Genomic DNA, 26,161 nt, shown 5'->3' on the forward strand with positions numbered 1-26,161 from the left:
ATATTAATAAAATTTAAAAATTTAATGTATTTTAAAAATACGGATCCGGATCCGGATATCCAGACCTAAAAATTACGATATCCGGATCCGGATTCGGTTTGCACGGATCCAAGATTTTACTATCCGGATTCGGATCCGGGCACCCCGGATATCCTATTTTCGGAGCGGATCCGGAGCGGATCTCGGATCGAATCCGGATCTCGGATAATAAGTCCCAGGCCTAGTTAATGGATAGTATTGTTAGTACTATGTTATTATTAGTGCGTCAGAATTCTAACTAAAAACATATATATATAAATGTGACATAAAGAAGGCAGACTAAACAGTGTACATGACAGATGAAGAACATTAAAGCTTGAATCATAAAATTTCCAACCACATGAAGGACAACTTCGGGGAAAAGTGCCAATTTCGACCCCAACAATTTCAATCGTGCCAAATACGACCCAAACAATTGATCAGTGCCAAATACAACCTCAACTCAATTATAATTCAAAAAAACTACCTGAACTTCTTAAAACGTGCCTAAATATACATTGACTCTAACAGAAGTTAGTCAACAGTTAACAAAATAAAACGTCGTTTTGATATATGAGAAAAAGTGTCAATTTCGATCACAACACTCTCGGTCGTGTCAAATAAGACCCAAACAAATGGCCAGTGCCAAAAACGACCTCAACTCAATTATAGTTTAAGAAAAAATACCCAAACTTTTTAAAACGTGCCTAAATCTACATTGACTCTAACAGAAGTTAGTCAGCCGTTAACAAGATAAGAACAAGATAAGACGACGTCGTTTTGATATATATATATATATATATATATATTTTAAAATATGTTCATTTCGGGACTCAAATCCGTGCCGGGATATCCTTTTAAAGGGGCACACTAACAGCTAAACTAAAATAATTTTTTGAAATATTATTACAATTTGAAATTCCCCATAAACTACTATTATTCTTCATCTTATCCAATTTAAAACTTTGGTGATTACTTTATATATTCTAGTTATTGTTTAATATTTCTAATATTTTGTATAACATATCTTAGTGAAAGAAAGGTAAAATGCCTCTTAATATTATTGAACAAAATATCAAAATATATAATATTACCTTTGAAAAATAAAAAAAATTCAACTTAAGTTTAAAAATTACAAATAATTTATATAAGAAAATTTTATAAATAAATTCAAAGTTTTAAGTATATTTAAGATCGTATAATAATAAATATTTTATTATTTATATTTTAGTAAGATATAAGTTTATTAAAGATATGATAAATAAAAAACATGTTACTGTATTTATATAAATCAGAAAAAATTGTCACCAAAATTTTAAATTGGATAAGATGAAGAATAATAATAGTTTATATAATTTCAAATTTGTAATAGTATTTCAAAAAGTTACTTTTATCTAGTTGCTAGTGTGCCCATTTAAAAGGGTATCACAACACAGTTTGAGTTCCAGAATGAACATATTTTTTTAAATATAAATATATATATATATATATATATATATCAAAACGGCGTCGTCTTATCTTGTTAACGGTTGACTAACTTCTGTTAGAGTCAATGTAGATTTATGAACGTTTTAAGAAGTTCAGGTAGTTTTTCTTAAATTATAATTAAATTGAGGTCGGTTTTGACACTAACCATTTGTTCGGGTCCTATTTGGCACGACTGAGAGTGTTGGGGTCGAAATTGGCATTTTTCCACGTATATCAAAACGACGTCGTTTTATCTTGTTAACGGTTGACTAACTTTTGTTAGAGTCAATGTATATTTAGGCACGTTTTAAGAAGTTCGGGTAGTTTTTTTGAATTATAATTGAGTTGAGGTCGTATTTGGCACTGATCAATTATTCAGGTCGTATTTGGCACGATTGAAATTGTTGGGGTCGAAATTGGCACTTTCCCCGACAACTTCGTTTATAAAATAAGCAAAACTTACGTGTCACACAAATATAACAACGTAGTTGAAAAGTCAACATAATAGTTCGGAAAAAAATGGATTATTAGGTAAATAATAAAGTTAATTATTACTACCTCCGTTTCCGAAAGTAAGATGTTTTAGATTTTTTTCTTGTTCCACAAAGATAGATTTTCTATATTGATGAGGTATTTTTTTATACTTTTGAGAAACATTAATTGAGAATATTTGAATTGATTAAATTTCATTGGTGTAAAGTTATTGAAAAGTGTATAATAAAATAAAAAATAAATTAAATTATAAACATTTATTAAATTTTTAATAAATGTGTATACTTTAGAAAATTTTATTTTAACAAAATTCGGAACAAATCATGTCACGTCATTAAAATAGGGAAAAAAAAGAAAAATAAAACAAATCCTGTTATAGGCTAACAATTGCAACAAGAATTGATTATACAAACATGTGAATGACTTTAAATACAAATAAAATGTGAAAGTTTATAAATAAAGATCCGTGAAAAGCGATGAAATAAAAGAAAGAAGAACCCTTTTCGCCACCAAAGTGGCCGTATCCTCTCCTCTCCTCTCTAGTGGGGTTTGAGAAAGAGAGGAACGTTTTGGCTTCCTTTCTTCGTAGTTTCTTGAGCGTGCTCTCCAAGCTTTACTGTCTACATCAACTCTTGTATAAGTACTTACTCCTTCGTTGAAACCAAATCATTTGAAACACAGAGAGAGAAGAGCAAAGTTATGGGCTTTCTTGGTTCCACGAAGGCTAACGGTATGCTAACAACGTTCTTGTCACTCTCGGGGTCTAAGTCTTTTCTTATGGAACCTATTTTCGTTAGATGTGTCTCTGGTTTCTTGCACGGAGTGTTGTTGCTGGTTCTGTTTTGTTCATGGGTTAGGGGAAGAAACAATGGTTTTGGTTCTGTTACGGAGAGGTTAAAAGATAAGAGAGGGTTCGGGTTCAAGTCGGTTCTGTTTTGTAGTTTAGTTCTGTCTCTCCTTAACCTCGTGTTGACGTCCTTGAGTGTTTTCTACTGGTACGAGAGTGATTGGTTAGATGAAGAGCAGCTAGTGTCTCTCCTCATGTTTCTATTACCAACGGTTTCTTGGGGAGTTTTGTCGCTGTCCTTGCATCGTTGCAGTGATTATGAGATGAGAAAGTCTCCACTTTTGCTTAGGATCTGGTTAGTTTTCTATCTCGCGGTTTCTTGCTACTCTCTTGTGGTGGTAGACAAGAGTCAAGTTCTTCTTCTAGTGTGCGACATAGTTTCTTTTAGCGGCGCTTTGCTTCTCTGCTATGTAGCTTTCTTCAAGAAAGCTAGAGGAGGCAACAACAGCAATGGAGTTTTGGAAGAGCCTCTCTTGAATGGAGATTCAACCGTTGGTGGTGGTGTGGGGAGTGATGAGGCTACTCCTTACTCTAGAGCTGGTCTTCTCAGTCTCATGACTTTCTCTTGGATGGGTCCATTGATAGAGATCGGAAACAAGAAACCCCTTGACCTTGAAGACGTTCCTCAGCTTCATGATAGCGACAGTGTAGTTGGGTTAGCTCCGAAGTTCAGGACCATGCTTGAATCATCATCAGATGGTGGTGGTGTGACAACCTTCAAGCTCATGAAAGCTTTGTTCTTTTCATCTCAGTGGGAGATTCTAGTGACTGCGTTCTTTGCTTTCATCTACACGGTGGCGTCATACGTTGGACCAGCGCTCATCGACACGTTCGTCCAATACCTCAACGGACGCAGGCAGTACAACAACGAAGGGTATGTGCTGGTGATCACTTTCTTTCTCGCTAAGCTTGTGGAGTGTCTCTCTCAGAGACATTGGTTCTTTAGGCTACAGAAGGTTGGTATCAGGATGAGATCTTCATTGGTGGCGATGATATACGAGAAGGGTCTGACTCTTTCATGCCATTCGAAACAAGGACGCACAAGCGGTGAGATTATAAACTTAATGACTGTGGATGCTGAGAGGATTGGTAATTTTAGTTGGTACATGCATGATCCATGGATGGTTTTGCTACAAGTCGGTCTAGCTCTGTGGATATTGTATAGGAATCTTGGATTAGCTTCGGTAGCAGCTTTGATCGCAACCATTCTAGTAATGCTAGTGAACTTCCCGTTTGGGAGGATGCAAGAGAGGTTCCAGGAGAAGTTAATGGAAGCTAAGGACAACAGGATGAAGTCAACATCTGAGATCTTGAGGAACATGAGGATACTCAAACTTCAAGGATGGGAGATGAAGTTTCTGTCAAAGATATTTGATCTGAGGAAGTCTGAGGAAGGTTGGTTGAAGAAGTATGTGTATAACTCAGCTGTTATAAGCTTTGTCTTCTGGGGAGCTCCTACTTTGGTCTCAGTGTCCACTTTTGGTGCTTGTATACTTCTTGGCATCCCACTTGAGTCTGGTAAGATACTCTCAGCGCTTGCAACGTTCAGGATCTTGCAAGAGCCTATCTACAATCTTCCAGACACTATCTCCATGGTTGTGCAGACCAAAGTCTCTCTTGATAGGATTGCGTCTTATCTCTGTCTAGACAACTTACAGCCAGACGTTGTGGAGACGCTTCCTCAAGGAGGTTCAGACATAGCTGTGGAAGTGAGAAACAGCACTTTATCATGGGATGTTTCTTCTGAAAGCCCAACTTTAAAAGACATCAGCTTCAAGGTCCTTCCTGGGATGAAGGTTGCAGTTTGTGGTACTGTTGGCTCTGGGAAGTCAAGCTTGCTTTCATCTATACTTGGAGAAGTACCAAAAGTATCTGGAAGTCTTAAGGTTTGTGGGACAAAGGCCTACGTGGCTCAATCTCCTTGGATTCAGAGTGGTAAAATTGAGGACAACATCTTGTTTGGTAAGCCAATGGAAAGAGAGAGATATGAGAAGGTGCTTGAAGCATGTTCTTTGAGTAAGGATCTGGAGATACTCTCATTTGGTGATCAGACTGTTATAGGAGAACGTGGCATTAATCTGAGTGGTGGACAGAAGCAAAGGATACAGATTGCACGTGCGCTATACCAAGATGCAGATATCTACTTGTTTGATGATCCTTTTAGTGCCGTGGATGCTCACACAGGGTCACATCTCTTTAAGGTACTTAGTCATTAGTGTGTGTCTTTATCTTTCTTAACTGCAGCTTACTGAGTTTCATTATTATTGTCTTTACAGGAAGTTTTGCTGGGGCTTTTGTCTTCCAAATCAGTTATTTATGTAACTCATCAAGTTGAGTTCTTACCTGCTGCTGATCTTATACTGGTATGTGAATAATTAATAGTACTCTCTCCGTTTCGTAAACAGTTTCATTTTGACATTTTTTTCATGTTATTTTAAAATTTCAAATGTAATTAATAATTAATTGTAAAATGTATTGATCTTATACATAATTTTATTTATACCAAAAACACTATGTAATTTATTAAGAACATAAATGCATTTTGACCATTTTATTAGTTTGTGGAAAATATATCAAAATGACACTTTTTATGAAATGTATTAGTTTTTCAATCTTTTCAATATTGTGTCACTGAGGATAAGTGAAATCATCTGGAATCATTTGTCTTGTGTCTCATCAGGTCATGAAAGATGGAAGGATCAGCCAAGCTGGAAAATACAATGACATCCTCAGCTCTGGAACTGATTTCATGGAGCTTATAGGTGCTCATCAGGAGGCTCTTGCAGTAGTTAGCTCTGTTGATGCCAGTTCTGTCTCTGAGAAACCAGCTTTAGGCGGCCAAGAAGATGCTATTGGTCTTGATGGGAAACAAGAAAGTCAAGATGTGAAGAACGATAAGCCAGACACTGAGGAGACCAAAAGACAGCTTGTGCAAGAGGAAGAGAGGGAGAAAGGTAGCGTTGCTTTGGATGTATACTGGAAATATATCACACTAGCCTATGGAGGAGCTCTTGTGCCTTTCATAGTGTTGGCACAGGTTCTGTTTCAGCTTCTACAGATTGGAAGCAACTACTGGATGGCTTGGGCTACTCCTGTTTCTAAAGATGTGGAAGCTCCTGTGAACATCTCAACGTTAATGATCGTTTATGTTGCTTTAGCCGTTGGAAGTTCCGTATGCATTCTCGTTAGAGCCACGCTTCTTGTCACCGCTGGTTACAAGACTGCTACTGAACTGTTTCATAAGATGCACCACTGTATCTTCCGCTCGCCGATGTCTTTCTTTGATTCAACTCCAAGTGGAAGAATCATGAATAGAGTACGTCTCTGGACACTAGTTATATTATAATTTTTTATATATCTCTATTTTATTTAGTGATCATTTCTTTTGTGTTACAGGCTTCTACAGACCAGTCTGCAGTGGATTTGGACATACCATATCAGTTCGGATCAGTTGCTATCACAGTCATTCAGCTTATAGGAATCATTGGGGTTATGTCTCAAGTTTCTTGGCTTGTTTTTCTTGTCTTCATTCCTGTGGTTGCTGCCTCCATATGGTATCAGGTACTTTCTCATTCTAATCTAGTAGTCAATAAAGATTGATTCTGTAAATAATAATCTTTCAACTTTGCAGAGATATTACATAGCTGCAGCAAGAGAGCTTTCACGTTTAGTTGGAGTATGCAAAGCCCCACTGATTCAGCACTTTGCTGAAACCATATCAGGCTCAACAACCATCAGGAGTTTCAATCAAGAATCAAGATTCCGTGGCGACAACATGAGGCTTAGTGATGGTTACTCTAGGCCCAAATTCTATTCAGCTGGAGCAATGGAATGGCTTTGCTTCCGCCTTGATATGTTATCTTCGCTCACATTTGCGTTCTCACTTGTTTTCTTGATATCTATACCTACTGGAGTGATTGATCCAAGCCTAGCGGGACTAGCAGTGACTTATGGACTCAGTTTGAATACCCTGCAAGCTTGGCTGATATGGACTCTCTGTAATCTTGAGAACAAGATCATATCTGTAGAGAGGATTCTTCAGTATGCTAGTGTTCCTAGTGAACCACCTCTTGTGATAGAATCAAACCGGCCTGAACAATCATGGCCTTCACGTGGACAAGTGGACATCCATGATCTTCAGGTAACTTGCTACATTTTTTTTTAATGCTATTACAAACTATAAGAAATATTATATAAAATTTCATGCATTCTTAACCATATGTGACACATTGTTAGGTCCGTTATGCTCCACATATGCCACTAGTGTTGCGAGGAATAACATGCACATTCAAAGGAGGGTTAAGAACAGGTATTGTTGGAAGGACAGGAAGTGGGAAATCGACTTTGATTCAAACTCTTTTCCGCATTGTTGAGCCTTCAGCTGGAGAAATAAAGATAGATGGAGTGAATATATTGAACATTGGGTTGCATGACTTGCGTTTGAGACTTAGTATTATACCTCAAGATCCAACCATGTTTGAAGGAACTGTGAGAAGTAACTTGGATCCTCTTGAAGAGTACACTGATGATCAAATATGGGAGGTGTGTTGGCTTAGTTTCTTTCTGTCTTTCTTTAACTAGTAAGAAACTGTTCAGTCTTGAGTAATGATTCATTTGTGTTCTTAGGCTCTTGACAAGTGCCAACTAGGAGATGAGGTGAGGAAGAAGGATCTAAAGCTGGACTCGTCAGTGAGTGAGAATGGAGAGAACTGGAGCATGGGTCAGAGACAGCTTGTGTGTCTTGGTAGAGTTCTTCTCAAGAGAAGCAAGATCTTGGTTCTTGATGAAGCTACTGCTTCTGTTGACACTGCAACTGACAATCTGATTCAGAAAACGTTAAGAGAACACTTTTCAGATTGTACAGTGATAACCATTGCACACAGGATATCCTCGGTTATTGACAGTGACATGGTTCTGCTTCTTAGCAATGGTTTGTCTCATGAAACTATTTCAAATCATTTGATAGAACATGTCTTTTTATGAAGAAATCATTGAGGGAGTGAGTTGTTTTTTGTTATATGTGTAGGGATCATTGAGGAGTATGATTCGCCGGTGAAGTTGCTGGAGAACAAGTCTTCTTCTTTTTCTAAACTAGTGGCTGAGTACACTGCAAGATCAAGTTCCAGTTTTGATTAAACCTCTACTTTCTTGGTGATATGATGACGATGAAAAAACACTTACCATAGTTTTGTTTTAAAAGATTTTGTTTTTAGTTTTATCTTGTAATGTTCTAAGCCAAATAACCGATGATTCTGCATCGTTACTTCAAATTTATGCAAACAATGCTGTTTCATTCTTCTGATTGAACTTGTTCTCAAGTCTCAAATGTGGAAACTGGTTGAACAGATGCTTCATTGATATTTTTACATTAGAATATTTTAGGTTTGAGTTTCGGAAAAAATAAATTATATAGATTAATGAAGAAAAGAACCTAGGGAAAACATGAGCTTCAGTCTGAATTTGATTCTCTAAGTAATAAGGGATGATCATTATCAATTATAAACTATAATCATTATTAATCTAAACTGATTATATATATTAAATTCTCTTCAATTTACCATATAAGGTTACTTCAAGCTATACTATTAAGTACTCCCTCCGTTTTATGTTCCCTCCGTTTCATAAAGTTCCACAAATTGTTTCAAAAAGATAATTTTTTTATTTTTTCAATGTATTATTTAATGAAAAATTGTAAATTTCAAAAAAGTTAATGGTATTTATTGGATTTCTTTTGGCTAAAAAAGTTATGGAAAATTGTTATTCACAAAAAACAATCCATTTACAATCAAGTTTTAATGTGTTTTCTTAATGTGTGAAAAATCTAAAATATGTATTTTTTTAAACGGAGGGAATAATTAATAAGAATAAAAAATAGGGGTTTTTACCAAAACTAACTCACAACTTGATTTTAACCCCAAACCTATACCAAAACTTGAATCAAATGCAAAATTAACCTAAAAGCCTAGTAAAATTACAGTTCAGCCCCTTGTGACCAAACAAAAAAACAGAAGCCATTTTTACGAATATAGCCCTAGTAAATCGTCTGAGTCGTCTGAGATGTTGGAAGTCGTCTGGACGACTGAAGTGTAAGTCGTCTGGTACCGGTTTATTTTAAAAATAATTTATAAATCTTGTAAAAAAATATTTTGATGCGTGAAAAATAAAAATCAAATAATTATAAACAGTTTTAAGTGATATAAATTAAGATATGATAAAATTGATTTGTTTTGAAAATAGATGAGTGGAAGTAGTGAATCATGAAATACTTTGGTTTAGGAGTTTGGCAAACATATGTTGTAGTATTGTATGTATTGTTAGGGTTAGATTTTGGAAAACTAAAATGTTTTTTCAAAAATTAGTTTTCACCTATATGTGTTTATTTATGTGTATAGGAAACACTTTTCAAGTTTGATTTGATTTTATGAAGTCTTTAATTAGATAATTAAGTTTAGGGGTTATGTTTAGGGTGTGGACGACTTATATTTCAGTCGTCTGTTGAATAATTTACTCGGACGACGTATATTTCAGTCGTCCACATCGTACCGAATCTTTAATTTTACCAATGTACTTTTTAACCTAACCGGATCATTTTACTCGGACGACTTACATTTCAGTCGTCTGGTGAAGAAATTAAAACAGACGACTTACATGTAAGTCGTCCAAATATTCCCGCCTAAAATTTTTTAAAAAAATTATTTTCCCGCTTAAATAATTTAAACCAGACGACTTACTTGTAAGTCGTCTGGAAAGTCTTCTATTTTAGTTTCCCGCTAAAAATATTTAATTTCCCGCTAAAAATATTAAACTCTTCTGGACGACTTACATGTAAGTCGTCTGTTTTAATTTCTTCACCAGACAACTGAAATGTAAGTCGTCCAGGACGTCGTCTGAGTCAAAAATATTTAACCTAATTGAATTTTTTGTCTCCCTATATAAAGAAAAATTTACACATTCTCTCTCCTCCTCTCAAATGGCTGCAACAAAAATGTAATGTTCATCATTCTAAAACTCTCCAACCTCTCTCTAATCTCTTTGACTTGAAAACACCAAACTTTATATGAATTTTTCAGTTTTGTCTCATGTATTTCTTACTAATCTATCTCTTTTGCAGGTTTTTAATCAAATGGTACTCATCTTCCACTAATTTAATGGTAAATCTATTAATTTTAGATATGTATTTTTGTGTGTTCTATAAATGTAGATTTATCTAATCTTCCACTCATTTTCTCTATTTTTAAGTCATTTGAACGTTTTTGGATATGCAGGTTTTTCAGATCTGGATTTGATATGCAGGTTTTTCAGATCTGGAAGACTTCTGAGACGACTTACTTGTTAGTCGTCTGGAAGTCGTCTGGACTTCTTGGAAGTCTTCTGACAAAGTCGTCTGGACTTCTAGAAAGTCGTCTGGACTTCCAGGAAGTCGTCTGGACTTCCAGGAAGTCGTCTGGACTTCCAGGAAGTCGTCTGGACTTCCAGGAAGTCGTCTGGACTTCATGGAAGTCATTTGACGAAGTCTCCCTTTCATAAAAGATTTGAGCGTTTTGGTAAGTTCTTATGTCTGATTTTTCTTCATTTGGTAACTTCTTGTTGTATAAAGTTCTTACTTTTTTCCCAAACTAAAACTCTCCAAACCCACTCTAATCTCTTTGACTTGAAAACACCAAACTTTATATGAATTTTCCAGTTTTGTCTCATGTCTTTCTTGCTAATCTATCTTTTTTGCAGGTTTTTAATTAGATGGTACTCATCTTCCACTAATTTAAAGGTAGATCTATTATTTTTAGATATGTATTTTTGTGTGTTCTGTAAAGGTAGATTTGTCTAATCTTTCACTCATTTTTTCTGTTTTTAAGCCATTTGAACGTTTTTGGATATGCAGGTTTTTCAGATCTGGATTTAATATGCAGGTTTTTCAGATCTGGAAGACTTCTGGGATGACTTACCTGTTAGTCGTCTGGAAGTTATCTGGAAGTCGTCTGGAAGTCGTCTGGACTTCTTGGAAGTCTTCTGACAAAGTCGTCTGGACTTAAAATCGTCTGGACTTCCTGTAAAGTCGTCTGGACTTCCTGTAAAGTCGTCTGGAAGTCGTCTGAACTTCCTAAAATTCTTCTGACAAAGTCGTCTGAACTTCCTGGAAGTCGTCTGGACTTCTTAGAAGTCGTCTGGACTTCTTAAAAGTCATGTGGTCTTGTCTACTCAAGTGGAATCCAAGCTTGTCTTTGTAGAGGAATGATCTATAATAGTTTTGTTTGTGGTCTGTTTTGTGAATTGCATGTCTACTCTTTTAGTTGTGACTTTTTTGTAAAATCAGTAATAATGTTTTCCAAGATGTATTAAATGTGCTAACAATGTGTTTACACATTTACAAATCAATGAAATAATAGACTTCAGTAGCCTTTTTCTTATCTTTGGATCTCTCATATGCAATAATAAACTCCAATGGCCTTTTTCCCATCTTAATAAACAAGAATGTTGGTAGCTTTATATTGATACAACATTTTAAGAAGCATTTTAACCCTTCTTCCAACTCATAACAATAGTCATCATTATTGTCTATAACAATAATACTTAAGAGATGGAAACAAACAATAGTAACTAGTCAAAGCATATCATATTTTATTATAAGTTTGCGTTGAAAAACTTAGTCAAATTTAGTAAAACTAAGGGAGAGAACATATTTTGTAAATATGAGTTTTACATATCTTGAAGTTACTTATCACTCTTAAAAATACAAGTTATTCAAAAACTAACGTAGAAGACTTAAAAACTAGCGGAGAAGACGCGGACGACCTCAATCTAAGTTGTCCAGACGACTAAACTATACGTCGTCTGGTCTACGCAGAGGTTATTTTTGCAATTGACTTTGAAATCTGTTATTTCGGACGACTGAAAAATAAGTCGTCTACTATTGTTTGGCTAAAAAAAAACTCCATAAAAGCTAGACGACTTACATTTCAGTCGTCATAGGTTAGTTTTGCATTTGACTGGATTATTTCAGAAGTTTGACTTTTCTGGACGACTTACATTTCAGTCGTCAAGTGAAAATTAAAATAATAATATTTTTTTAAAAGTAGACGACTTACAGTTAAGTCGTCATAGGTTAGTTTTGCAATTGAAAAAAAAAACTTCAAGATTTAATTATATACAGACGACTTATAATTCAGTCGTCCACGAGACGACTGAAATGTAAGTCGTCCAGGATTTACGAGGTTTGACCAGAATCTCGGAAAAAAAATCCTGGACGACTTACAAGTAAGTCGTCTCGTGAACGACTGAATTATAAGTCGTCTGTGTATAATTAAATTTTGAAGTTTTTTTTTCAATTGCAAAACTAACCTATGACGACTTAACTGTAAGTCGTCTACTTTTAAAAAAATATTGTTATTTTAATTTTCGCCAGACGACTGAAATGTAAGTCGTCTGGGGAAGTCAAACTTCTGAAATTATCCAGTCAAATGCAAAACTAACCTATGACGACTGAAATGTAAGTCGTCTAGGTTCTTTGGAAATTTTTTTGAAACCAAACAAAAACAGACGACTTAACTTTCAGTCGTCTCAGGTTACAGATTTCAAAGTCAATTGCAAAAATAACCTCTGCGTTGACCAGACGACTTCCAGGTAAGTTGTCTACAGCCAGACGACTTCCCAAGTAAGTCGTCTGACGAACAGATCTGGAAAAAAACTCGATGTCATACCTTAAATTGGTGAGATAAGTTCCTTAGCATACATAAGGCTTCTCCAAGCACACAGAATCACAAACGAAAGTAACCCACCCAGAATCGCTAGCTTCTATGACTCTATGAACCATAAAAAATTTAGAATCAAAATCTTGGGTTTTTTTAGCTCATTGTGAAGAGAAAGTGAGAGATATGTTGTGTTTAGTTCACAAGAATGGAAAAAGAAGAAGGGTAAATCGATTTTGGGAGCATTAAGAGCTTCAAATTGGTTGTTCATGGTGGTTGTGGTATTGATGACAATGGCAATCTTGTAATTACTTGAAGATGATGAGGGTGAGAGAGTAAAAATGTCTTTTTCAAAAAAAAAAAGAAAAACAAAATTGATGAGGGTGAAAGAGTAAAGAAGGCAGACTAAACAGTGTACATGACAGATGAAGAACATTAAAGCTTGAATCATAAAATTTCCAACCACATGAAGGACAACTTCGGGGAAAAGTGCCAATTTCGACCCCAACAATTTCAATCGTGCCAAATACGACCCAAACAATTGATCAGTGCCAAATACAACCTCAACTCAATTATAATTCAAAAAAACTACCTGAACTTCTTAAAACGTGCCTAAATATACATTGACTCTAACAGAAGTTAGTCAACAGTTAACAAAATAAAACGTCGTTTTGATATATGAGAAAAAGTGTCAATTTCGATCACAACACTCTCGGTCGTGTCAAATAAGACCCAAACAAATGGCCAGTGCCAAAAACGACCTCAACTCAATTATAGTTTAAGAAAAAATACCCAAACTTTTTAAAACGTGCCTAAATCTACATTGACTCTAACAGAAGTTAGTCAGCCGTTAACAAGATAAGAACAAGATAAGACGACGTCGTTTTGATATATATATATATATATATATATATATTTTAAAATATGTTCATTTCGGGACTCAAATCCGTGCCGGGATATCCTTTTAAAGGGGCACACTAACAGCTAAACTAAAATAATTTTTTGAAATATTATTACAATTTGAAATTCCCCATAAACTACTATTATTCTTCATCTTATCCAATTTAAAACTTTGGTGATTACTTTATATATTCTAGTTATTGTTTAATATTTCTAATATTTTGTATAACATATCTTAGTGAAAGAAAGGTAAAATGCCTCTTAATATTATTGAACAAAATATCAAAATATATAATATTACCTTTGAAAAATAAAAAAAATTCAACTTAAGTTTAAAAATTACAAATAATTTATATAAGAAAATTTTATAAATAAATTCAAAGTTTTAAGTATATTTAAGATCGTATAATAATAAATATTTTATTATTTATATTTTAGTAAGATATAAGTTTATTAAAGATATGATAAATAAAAAACATGTTACTGTATTTATATAAATCAGAAAAAATTGTCACCAAAATTTTAAATTGGATAAGATGAAGAATAATAATAGTTTATATAATTTCAAATTTGTAATAGTATTTCAAAAAGTTACTTTTATCTAGTTGCTAGTGTGCCCATTTAAAAGGGTATCACAACACAGTTTGAGTTCCAGAATGAACATATTTTTTTAAATATAAATATATATATATATATATATATCAAAACGGCGTCGTCTTATCTTGTTAACGGTTGACTAACTTCTGTTAGAGTCAATGTAGATTTATGAACGTTTTAAGAAGTTCAGGTAGTTTTTCTTAAATTATAATTAAATTGAGGTCGGTTTTGACACTAACCATTTGTTCGGGTCCTATTTGGCACGACTGAGAGTGTTGGGGTCGAAATTGGCATTTTTCCACGTATATCAAAACGACGTCGTTTTATCTTGTTAACGGTTGACTAACTTTTGTTAGAGTCAATGTATATTTAGGCACGTTTTAAGAAGTTCGGGTAGTTTTTTTGAATTATAATTGAGTTGAGGTCGTATTTGGCACTGATCAATTATTCAGGTCGTATTTGGCACGATTGAAATTGTTGGGGTCGAAATTGGCACTTTCCCCGACAACTTCGTTTATAAAATAAGCAAAACTTACGTGTCACACAAATATAACAACGTAGTTGAAAAGTCACCATAATAGTTCGGAAAAAAATGGATTATTAGGTAAATAATAAAGTTAATTATTACTACCTCCGTTTCCGAAAGTAAGATGTTTTAGATTTTTTTCTTGTTCCACAAAGATAGATTTTCTATATTGATGAGGTATTTTTTATACTTTTGAGAAACATTAATTGAGAATATTTGAATTGATTAAATTTCATTGGTGTAAAGTTATTGAAAAGTGTATAATAAAATAAAAAATAAATTAAATTATAAACATTTATTAAATTTTTAATAAATGTGTATACTTTAGAAAATTTTATTTTAACAAAATTCGGAACAAATCATGTCACGTCATTAAAATAGGGAAAAAAAAGAAAAATAAAACAAATCCTGTTATAGGCTAACAATTGCAACAAGAATTGATTATACAAACATGTGAATGACTTTAAATACAAATAAAATGTGAAAGTTTATAAATAAAGATCCGTGAAAAGCGATGAAATAAAAGAAAGAAGAACCCTTTTCGCCACCAAAGTGGCCGTATCCTCTCCTCTCCTCTCTAGTGGGGTTTGAGAAAGAGAGGAACGTTTTGGCTTCCTTTCTTCGTAGTTTCTTGAGCGTGCTCTCCAAGCTTTACTGTCTACATCAACTCTTGTATAAGTACTTACTCCTTCGTTGAAACCAAATCATTTGAAACACAGAGAGAGAAGAGCAAAGTTATGGGCTTTCTTGGTTCCACGAAGGCTAACGGTATGCTAACAACGTTCTTGTCACTCTCGGGGTCTAAGTCTTTTCTTATGGAACCTATTTTCGTTAGATGTGTCTCTGGTTTCTTGCACGGAGTGTTGTTGCTGGTTCTGTTTTGTTCATGGGTTAGGGGAAGAAACAATGGTTTTGGTTCTGTTACGGAGAGGTTAAAAGATAAGAGAGGGTTCGGGTTCAAGTCGGTTCTGTTTTGTAGTTTAGTTCTGTCTCTCCTTAACCTCGTGTTGACGTCCTTGAGTGTTTTCTACTGGTACGAGAGTGATTGGTTAGATGAAGAGCAGCTAGTGTCTCTCCTCATGTTTCTATTACCAACGGTTTCTTGGGGAGTTTTGTCGCTGTCCTTGCATCGTTGCAGTGATTATGAGATGAGAAAGTCTCCACTTTTGCTTAGGATCTGGTTAGTTTTCTATCTCGCGGTTTCTTGCTACTCTCTTGTGGTGGTAGACAAGAGTCAAGTTCTTCTTCTAGTGTGCGACATAGTTTCTTTTAGCGGCGCTTTGCTTCTCTGCTATGTAGCTTTCTTCAAGAAAGCTAGAGGAGGCAACAACAGCAATGGAGTTTTGGAAGAGCCTCTCTTGAATGGAGATTCAACCGTTGGTGGTGGTGTGGGGAGTGATGAGGCTACTCCTTACTCTAGAGCTGGTCTTCTCAGTCTCATGACTTTCTCTTGGATGGGTCCATTGATAGAGATCGGAAACAAGAAACCCCTTGACCTTGAAGACGTTCCTCAGCTTCATGATAGCGACAGTGTAGTTGGGTTAGCTCCGAAGTTCAGGACCATGCTTGAATCATCATCAGATGGTGGTGGTGTGACAACCTTCAAGCTCATGAAAGCTTTGTTCTTTTCATCTCAGTGGGAGATTCTAGTGACTGCGTTCTTTGCTTTCATCTACACGGTGGCGTCATACGTTGGACCAGCGCTCATCGACACGTTCGTCCAATACCTCAACGGACGCAGGCAGTACAACAACGAAGGGTATGTGCTGGTGATCACTTTCTTTCTCGCTAAGCTTGTGGAGTGTCTCTCTCAGAGACATTGGTTCTTTAGGCTACAGAAGGTTGGTATCAGGATGAGATCTTCATTGGTGGCGATGATATACGAGAAGGGTCTGACTCTTTCATGCCATTCGAAACAAGGACGCACAAGCGGTGAGATTATAAACTTAATGACTGTGGATGCTGAGAGGATTGGTAATTTTAGTTGGTACATGCATGATCCATGGATGGTTTTGCTACAAGTCGGTCTAGCTCTGTGGATATTGTATAGGAATCTTGGATTAGCTTCGGTAGCAGCTTTGATCGCAACCATTCTAGTAATGCTAGTGAACTTCCCGTTTGGGAGGATGCAAGAGAGGTTCCAGGAGAAGTTAATGGAAGCTAAGGACAACAGGATGAAGTCAACATCTGAGATCTTGAGGAACATGAGGATACTCAAACTTCAAGGATGGGAGATGAAGTTTCTGTCAAAGATATTTGATCTGAGGAAGTCTGAGGAAGGTTGGTTGAAGAAGTATGTGTATAACTCAGCTGTTATAAGCTTTGTCTTCTGGGGAGCTCCTACTTTGGTCTCAGTGTCCACTTTTGGTGCTTGTATACTTCTTGGCATCCCACTTGAGTCTGGTAAGATACTCTCAGCGCTTGCAACGTTCAGGATCTTGCAAGAGCCTATCTACAATCTTCCAGACACTATCTCCATGGTTGTGCAGACCAAAGTCTCTCTTGATAGGATTGCGTCTTATCTCTGTCTAGACAACTTACAGCCAGACGTTGTGGAGACGCTTCCTCAAGGAGGTTCAGACATAGCTGTGGAAGTGAGAAACAGCACTTTATCATGGGATGTTTCTTCTGAAAGCCCAACTTTAAAAGACATCAGCTTCAAGGTCCTTCCTGGGATGAAGGTTGCAGTTTGTGGTACTGTTGGCTCTGGGAAGTCAAGCTTGCTTTCATCTATACTTGGAGAAGTACCAAAAGTATCTGGAAGTCTTAAGGTTTGTGGGACAAAGGCCTACGTGGCTCAATCTCCTTGGATTCAGAGTGGTAAAATTGAGGACAACATCTTGTTTGGTAAGCCAATGGAAAGAGAGAGATATGAGAAGGTGCTTGAAGCATGTTCTTTGAGTAAGGATCTGGAGATACTCTCATTTGGTGATCAGACTGTTATAGGAGAACGTGGCATTAATCTGAGTGGTGGACAGAAGCAAAGGATACAGATTGCACGTGCGCTATACCAAGATGCAGATATCTACTTGTTTGATGATCCTTTTAGTGCCGTGGATGCTCACACAGGGTCACATCTCTTTAAGGTACTTAGTCATTAGTGTGTGTCTTTATCTTTCTTAACTGCAGCTTACTGAGTTTCATTATTATTGTCTTTACAGGAAGTTTTGCTGGGGCTTTTGTCTTCCAAATCAGTTATTTATGTAACTCATCAAGTTGAGTTCTTACCTGCTGCTGATCTTATACTGGTATGTGAATAATTAATAGTACTCTCTCCGTTTCGTAAACAGTTTCATTTTGACATTTTTTTCATGTTATTTTAAAATTTCAAATGTAATTGATAATTAATTGTAAAATGTATTGATCTTATACATAATTTTATTTATACCAAAAACACTATGTAATTTATTAAGAACATAAATGCATTTTGACCATTTTATTAGTTTGTGGAAAATATATCAAAATGACACTTTTTATGAAATGTATTAGTTTTTCAATCTTTTCAATATTGTGTCACTGAGGATAAGTGAAATCATCTGGAATCATTTGTCTTGTGTCTCATCAGGTCATGAAAGATGGAAGGATCAGCCAAGCTGGAAAATACAATGACATCCTCAGCTCTGGAACTGATTTCATGGAGCTTATAGGTGCTCATCAGGAGGCTCTTGCAGTAGTTAGCTCTGTTGATGCCAGTTCTGTCTCTGAGAAACCAGCTTTAGGCGGCCAAGAAGATGCTATTGGTCTTGATGGGAAACAAGAAAGTCAAGATGTGAAGAACGATAAGCCAGACACTGAGGAGACCAAAAGACAGCTTGTGCAAGAGGAAGAGAGGGAGAAAGGTAGCGTTGCTTTGGATGTATACTGGAAATATATCACACTAGCCTATGGAGGAGCTCTTGTGCCTTTCATAGTGTTGGCACAGGTTCTGTTTCAGCTTCTACAGATTGGAAGCAACTACTGGATGGCTTGGGCTACTCCTGTTTCTAAAGATGTGGAAGCTCCTGTGAACATCTCAACGTTAATGATCGTTTATGTTGCTTTAGCCGTTGGAAGTTCCGTATGCATTCTCGTTAGAGCCACGCTTCTTGTCACCGCTGGTTACAAGACTGCTACTGAACTGTTTCATAAGATGCACCACTGTATCTTCCGCTCGCCGATGTCTTTCTTTGATTCAACTCCAAGTGGAAGAATCATGAATAGAGTACGTCTCTGGACACTAGTTATATTATAATTTTTTATATATCTCTATTTTATTTAGTGATCATTTCTTTTGTGTTACAGGCTTCTACAGACCAGTCTGCAGTGGATTTGGACATACCATATCAGTTCGGATCAGTTGCTATCACAGTCATTCAGCTTATAGGAATCATTGGGGTTATGTCTCAAGTTTCTTGGCTTGTTTTTCTTGTCTTCATTCCTGTGGTTGCTGCCTCCATATGGTATCAGGTACTTTCTCATTCTAATCTAGTAGTCAATAAAGATTGATTCTGTAAATAATAATCTTTCAACTTTGCAGAGATATTACATAGCTGCAGCAAGAGAGCTTTCACGTTTAGTTGGAGTATGCAAAGCCCCACTGATTCAGCACTTTGCTGAAACCATATCAGGCTCAACAACCATCAGGAGTTTCAATCAAGAATCAAGATTCCGTGGCGACAACATGAGGCTTAGTGATGGTTACTCTAGGCCCAAATTCTATTCAGCTGGAGCAATGGAATGGCTTTGCTTCCGCCTTGATATGTTATCTTCGCTCACATTTGCGTTCTCACTTGTTTTCTTGATATCTATACCTACTGGAGTGATTGATCCAAGCCTAGCGGGACTAGCAGTGACTTATGGACTCAGTTTGAATACCCTGCAAGCTTGGCTGATATGGACTCTCTGTAATCTTGAGAACAAGATCATATCTGTAGAGAGGATTCTTCAGTATGCTAGTGTTCCTAGTGAACCACCTCTTGTGATAGAATCAAACCGGCCTGAACAATCATGGCCTTCACGTGGACAAGTGGACATCCATGATCTTCAGGTAACTTGCTACATTTTTTTTTAATGCTATTACAAACTATAAGAAATATTATATAAAATTTCATGCATTCTTAACCATATGTGACACATTGTTAGGTCCGTTATGCTCCACATATGCCACTAGTGTTGCGAGGAATAACATGCACATTCAAAGGAGGGTTAAGAACAGGTATTGTTGGAAGGACAGGAAGTGGGAAATCGACTTTGATTCAAACTCTTTTCCGCATTGTTGAGCCTTCAGCTGGAGAAATAAAGATAGATGGAGTGAATATATTGAACATTGGGTTGCATGACTTGCGTTTGAGACTTAGTATTATACCTCAAGATCCAACCATGTTTGAAGGAACTGTGAGAAGTAACTTGGATCCTCTTGAAGAGTACACTGATGATCAAATATGGGAGGTGTGTTGGCTTAGTTTCTTTCTGTCTTTCTTTAACTAGTAAGAAACTGTTCAGTCTTGAGTAATGATTCATTTGTGTTCTTAGGCTCTTGACAAGTGCCAACTAGGAGATGAGGTGAGGAAGAAGGATCTAAAGCTGGACTCGTCAGTGAGTGAGAATGGAGAGAACTGGAGCATGGGTCAGAGACAGCTTGTGTGTCTTGGTAGAGTTCTTCTCAAGAGAAGCAAGATCTTGGTTCTTGATGAAGCTACTGCTTCTGTTGACACTGCAACTGACAATCTGATTCAGAAAACGTTAAGAGAACACTTTTCAGATTGTACAGTGATAACCATTGCACACAGGATATCCTCGGTTATTGACAGTGACATGGTTCTGCTTCTTAGCAATGGTTTGTCTCATGAAACTATTTCAAATCATTTGATAGAACATGTCTTTTTATGAAGAAATCATTGAGGGAGTGAGTTGTTTTTTGTTATATGTGTAGGGATCATTGAGGAGTATGATTCGCCGGTGAAGTTGCTGGAGAACAAGTCTTCTTCTTTTTCTAAACTAGTGGCTGAGTACACTGCAAGATCAAGTTCCAGTTTTGATTAAACCTCTACTTTCTTGGTGATATGATGACGATGAAAAAACACTTACCATAGTTTTGTTTTAAAAGATTTTGTTTTTAGTTTTATCTTGTAATGTTCTAAGCCAAATAACCGATGATTCTGCATCGTTACTTCAAATTTATGCAAACAATGCTGTTTCATTCTTCTGATTGAACTTGTTCTCAAGTCTCAAATGTGGAAACTGGTTGAACAGATGCTTCATTGATATTTTTACATTAGAATATTTTAGGTTTGAGTTTCGGAAAAAATAAATTATATAGATTAATGAAGAAAAGAACCTAGGGAAAACATGAGCTTCAGTCTGAATTTGATTCTCTAAGTAATAAGGGATGATCATTATCAATTATAAACTATAATCATTATTAATCTAAACTGATTATATATATTAAATTCTCTTCAATTTACCATATAAGGTTACTTCAAGCTATACTATTAAGTACTCCCTCCGTTTTATGTTCCCTCCGTTTCATAAAGTTCCACAAATTGTTTCAAAAAGATAATTTTTTTATTTTTTCAATGTATTATTTAATGAAAAATTGTAAATTTCAAAAAAGTTAATGGTATTTATTGGATTTCTTTTGGCTAAAAAAGTTATGGAAAATTGTTATTCACAAAAAACAATCCATTTACAATCAAGTTTTAATGTGTTTTCTTAATGTGTGAAAAATCTAAAATATGTATTTTTTTAAACGGAGGGAATAATTAATAAGAATAAAAAATAGGGGTTTTTACCAAAACTAACTCACAACTTGATTTTAACCCCAAACCTATACCAAAACTTGAATCAAATGCAAAATTAACCTAAAAGCCTAGTAAAATTACAGTTCAGCCCCTTGTGACCAAACAAAAAAACAGAAGCCATTTTTACGAATATAGCCCTAGTAAATCGTCTGAGTCGTCTGAGATGTTGGAAGTCGTCTGGACGACTGAAGTGTAAGTCGTCTGGTACCGGTTTATTTTAAAAATAATTTATAAATCTTGTAAAAAAATATTTTGATGCGTGAAAAATAAAAATCAAATAATTATAAACAGTTTTAAGTGATATAAATTAAGATATGATAAAATTGATTTGTTTTGAAAATAGATGAGTGGAAGTAGTGAATCATGAAATACTTTGGTTTAGGAGTTTGGCAAACATATGTTGTAGTATTGTATGTATTGTTAGGGTTAGATTTTGGAAAACTAAAATGTTTTTTCAAAAATTAGTTTTCACCTATATGTGTTTATTTATGTGTATAGGAAACACTTTTCAAGTTTGATTTGATTTTATGAAGTCTTTAATTAGATAATTAAGTTTAGGGGTTATGTTTAGGGTGTGGACGACTTATATTTCAGTCGTCTGTTGAATAATTTACTCGGACGACGTATATTTCAGTCGTCCACATCGTACCGAATCTTTAATTTTACCAATGTACTTTTTAACGTAACCGGATCATTTTACTCGGACGACTTACATTTCAGTCGTCTGGTGAAGAAATTAAAACAGACGACTTACATGTAAGTCGTCCAAATATTCCCGCCTAAAATTTTTTAAAAAAATTATTTTCCCGCTTAAATAATTTAAACCAGACGACTTACTTGTAAGTCGTCTGGAAAGTCTTCTATTTTAGTTTCCCGCTAAAAATATTTAATTTCCCGCTAAAAATATTAAACTCTTCTGGACGACTTACATGTAAGTCGTCTGTTTTAATTTCTTCACCAGACAACTGAAATGTAAGTCGTCCAGGACGTCGTCTGAGTCAAAAATATTTAACCTAATTGAATTTTTTGTCTCCCTATATAAAGAAAAATTTACACATTCTCTCTCCTCCTCTCAAATGGCTGCAACAAAAATGTAATGTTCATCATTCTAAAACTCTCCAACCTCTCTCTAATCTCTTTGACTTGAAAACACCAAACTTTATATGAATTTTTCAGTTTTGTCTCATGTATTTCTTACTAATCTATCTCTTTTGCAGGTTTTTAATCAAATGGTACTCATCTTCCACTAATTTAATGGTAAATCTATTAATTTTAGATATGTATTTTTGTGTGTTCTATAAATGTAGATTTATCTAATCTTCCACTCATTTTCTCTATTTTTAAGTCATTTGAACGTTTTTGGATATGCAGGTTTTTCAGATCTGGATTTGATATGCAGGTTTTTCAGATCTGGAAGACTTCTGAGACGACTTACTTGTTAGTCGTCTGGAAGTCGTCTGGACTTCTTGGAAGTCTTCTGACAAAGTCGTCTGGACTTCTAGAAAGTCGTCTGGACTTCCAGGAAGTCGTCTGGACTTCCAGGAAGTCGTCTGGACTTCCAGGAAGTCGTCTGGACTTCCAGGAAGTCGTCTGGACTTCATGGAAGTCATTTGACGAAGTCTCCCTTTCATAAAAGATTTGAGCGTTTTGGTAAGTTCTTATGTCTGATTTTTCTTCATTTGGTAACTTCTTGTTGTATAAAGTTCTTACTTTTTTCCCAAACTAAAACTCTCCAAACCCACTCTAATCTCTTTGACTTGAAAACACCAAACTTTATATGAATTTTCCAGTTTTGTCTCATGTCTTTCTTGCTAATCTATCTTTTTTGCAGGTTTTTAATTAGATGGTACTCATCTTCCACTAATTTAAAGGTAGGTCTATTATTTTTAGATATGTATTTTTGTGTGTTCTGTAAAGGTAGATTTATCTAATCTTTCACTCATTTTTTCTGTTTTTAAGCCATTTGAACGTTTTTGGATATGCAGGTTTTTCAGATCTGGATTTAATATGCAGGTTTTTCAGATCTGGAAGACTTCTGGGATGACTTACCTGTTAGTCGTCTGGAAGTTATCTGGAAGTCGTCTGGAAGTCGTCTGGACTTCTTGGAAGTCTTCTGACAAAGTCGTCTGGACTTAAAATCGTCTGGACTTCCTGTAAAGTCGTCTGGACTTCCTGTAAAGTCGTCTGGAAGTCGTCTGAACTTCCTAAAATTCTTCTGACAAAGTCGTCTGAACTTCCTGGAAGTCGTCTGGACTTCTTAGAAGTCGTCTGGACTTCTTAAAAGTCATGTGGTCTTGTCTACTCAAGTGGAATCCAAGCTTGTCTTTGTAGAGGAATGATCTATAATAGTTTTGTTTGTGGTCTGTTTTGTGAATTGCATGTCTACTCTTTTAGTTGTGACTTTTTTGTAAAATCAGTAATAATGTTTTCCAAGATGTATTAAATGTGCTAACAATGTGTTTACACATTTACAAATCAATGAAATAATAGACTTCAGTAGCCTTTTTCTTATCTTTGGATCTCTCATATGCAATAATAAACTCCAATGGCCTTTTTCCCATCTTAATAAACAAGAATGTTGGTAGCTTTATATTGATACAACATTTTAAGAAGCATTTTAACCCTTCTTCCAACTCATAACAATAGTCATCATTATTGTCTATAACAATAATACTTAAGAGATGGAAACAAACAATAGTAACTAGTCAAAACATATCATATTTTATTATAAGTTTGCGTTGAAAAACTTAGTCAAATTTAGTAAAACTAAGGGAGAGAACATATTTTGTAAATATGAGTTTTACATATCTTGAAGTTACTTATCACTCTTAAAAATACAAGTTATTCAAAAACTAACGTAGAAGACTTAAAAACTAGCGGAGAAGACGCGGACGACCTCAATCTAAGTTGTCCAGACGACTAAACTATACGTCGTCTGGTCTACGCAGAGGTTATTTTTGCAATTGACTTTGAAATCTGTTATTTCGGACGACTGAAAAATAAGTCGTCTACTATTGTTTGGCTAAAAAAAAAACTCCATAAAAGCTAGACGACTTACATTTCAGTCGTCATAGGTTAGTTTTGCATTTGACTGGATTATTTCAGAAGTTTGACTTTTCTGGACGACTTACATTTCAGTCGTCAAGTGAAAATTAAAATAATAATATTTTTTTAAAAGTAGACGACTTACAGTTAAGTCGTCATAGGTTAGTTTTGCAATTGAAAAAAAAAACTTCAAGATTTAATTATATACAGACGACTTATAATTCAGTCGTCCACGAGACGACTGAAATGTAAGTCGTCCAGGATTTACGAGGTTTGACCAGAATCTCGGAAAAAAAATCCTGGACGACTTACAAGTAAGTCGTCTCGTGAACGACTGAATTATAAGTCGTCTGTGTATAATTAAATTTTGAAGTTTTTTTTTCAATTGCAAAACTAACCTATGACGACTTAACTGTAAGTCGTCTACTTTTAAAAAAATATTGTTATTTTAATTTTCGCCAGACGACTGAAATGTAAGTCGTCTGGGGAAGTCAAACTTCTGAAATTATCCAGTCAAATGCAAAACTAACCTATGACGACTGAAATGTAAGTCGTCTAGGTTCTTTGGAAATTTTTTTGAAACCAAACAAAAACAGACGACTTAACTTTCAGTCGTCTCAGGTTACAGATTTCAAAGTCAATTGCAAAAATAACCTCTGCGTTGACCAGACGACTTCCAGGTAAGTTGTCTACAGCCAGACGACTTCCCAAGTAAGTCGTCTGACGAACAGATCTGGAAAAAAACTCGATGTCATACCTTAAATTGGTGAGATAAGTTCCTTAGCATACATAAGGCTTCTCCAAGCACACAGAATCACAAACGAAAGTAACCCACCCAGAATCGCTAGCTTCTATGACTCTATGAACCATAAAAAATTTAGAATCAAAATCTTGGGTTTTTTTAGCTCATTGTGAAGAGAAAGTGAGAGATATGTTGTGTTTAGTTCACAAGAATGGAAAAAGAAGAAGGGTAAATCGATTTTGGGAGCATTAAGAGCTTCAAATTGGTTGTTCATGGTGGTTGTGGTATTGATGACAATGGCAATCTTGTAATTACTTGAAGATGACGAGGGTGAGAGAGTAAAAATGTCTTTTTCAAAAAAAAAAAGAAAAACAAAATTGATGGCATTTTCGTAAATTATATGAACTTGTGGGGTGAATGGGGCAAAACCAATTTTCAAAAAAAAAAAAGGTTAGTTTTGTGTTTGACTTTAAGTTATAAGTCATGTCCATGCATAAAGATCATAAACATAATTTAGAATAATTTTCCCTTTTTTTCTTTTTTTATGTATCCTATCCGCTAATCTGGTTAGGATTTAGGTGATAATTTTCTCTTTTATTTTATTTTTTGCCTAAAGTATTTTTATATTTAAAACATGAAAACAAAATATTACAGGTGTTTGTTGTTTACACATTAAGTAGGCTGTAGGCCATAAACACAAGAGTATTACATATAAGGTGAAGTGAATGTGAACCAAATCTTTAACGAACACATATGATTTCCTCTTATTGTCTTTTGGCTTTATGTTGACATGATTTTTTTGGTTTAATATAATTTTATCGATTTTACCTTCACGTTTGTATTGTCCATTTTATCCACAATCATTTCGTATTACACGATTATGTTTTAGTTAGTCAAGTAGAAAGGACAATGACATATGTTACACGACCTCACTCCCTATCGAAACTTGAAAGACCAATCATCCTTTGAAGTCGCTTCTATTTCATTTTGTTTAATTTTGTACTAGACCTGGTATAAATTTTCAGTTTTTAATTATTTATTTTATTAAATGATGTATTTGTAATA

General features: G+C 35.2%; 2 protein-coding genes across 2 annotated transcripts; both read left to right on the forward strand.

Annotated features, from left to right (window-relative positions):
* The first annotated feature begins 2,444 nt into the window (after window positions 1-2,444).
* On the forward strand, window positions 2,445-8,126 carry LOC125584490 (ABC transporter C family member 3). The gene is made up of 8 exons (XM_048753018.1): window positions 2,445-5,025; window positions 5,101-5,187; window positions 5,505-6,140; window positions 6,221-6,385; window positions 6,456-6,965; window positions 7,061-7,366; window positions 7,451-7,754; window positions 7,851-8,126. Exons 1-8 carry the CDS (start codon window positions 2,677-2,679, stop codon window positions 7,958-7,960), a joined length of 4,467 nt encoding a protein of 1,488 aa, XP_048608975.1. The 5' UTR covers window positions 2,445-2,676; the 3' UTR covers window positions 7,961-8,126.
* Window positions 8,127-15,036: 6,910 nt separating this feature from the next.
* LOC106389109 (ABC transporter C family member 3) lies at window positions 15,037-20,717 on the forward strand. Its single transcript, XM_013829301.3, has 8 exons — window positions 15,037-17,616; window positions 17,692-17,778; window positions 18,096-18,731; window positions 18,812-18,976; window positions 19,047-19,556; window positions 19,652-19,957; window positions 20,042-20,345; window positions 20,442-20,717. Exons 1-8 carry the CDS (start codon window positions 15,268-15,270, stop codon window positions 20,549-20,551), a joined length of 4,467 nt encoding a protein of 1,488 aa, XP_013684755.1. The 5' UTR covers window positions 15,037-15,267; the 3' UTR covers window positions 20,552-20,717.
* Window positions 20,718-26,161: the final 5,444 nt, after the last annotated feature.

The sequence above is a fragment of the Brassica napus genome, chromosome C3 (genome assembly GCF_020379485.1).
Source record: "Brassica napus cultivar Da-Ae chromosome C3, Da-Ae, whole genome shotgun sequence".
Classification (NCBI taxonomy): Eukaryota; Viridiplantae; Streptophyta; class Magnoliopsida; order Brassicales; family Brassicaceae; genus Brassica; species Brassica napus.

Excerpts from the sequence above, each read along its gene's own strand:
- LOC125584490 (XM_048753018.1), top strand. The coding sequence starts at position 2,677 with ATGGGCTTTCTTGGTTCCACGAAGGCTAACGGTATGCTAACAACGTTC. Across the intron at positions 6,966-7,060 it reads TGGACATCCATGATCTTCAG|GTCCGTTATGCTCCACATAT; the intron begins GTAACTTGCTAC and ends ACACATTGTTAG. Across the intron at positions 7,755-7,850 it reads GGTTCTGCTTCTTAGCAATG|GGATCATTGAGGAGTATGAT; the intron begins GTTTGTCTCATG and ends TTATATGTGTAG.
- LOC106389109 (XM_013829301.3), top strand. The coding sequence starts at position 15,268 with ATGGGCTTTCTTGGTTCCACGAAGGCTAACGGTATGCTAACAACGTTC. Across the intron at positions 18,977-19,046 it reads CTGCCTCCATATGGTATCAG|AGATATTACATAGCTGCAGC; the intron begins GTACTTTCTCAT and ends TCAACTTTGCAG. Across the intron at positions 19,557-19,651 it reads TGGACATCCATGATCTTCAG|GTCCGTTATGCTCCACATAT; the intron begins GTAACTTGCTAC and ends ACACATTGTTAG.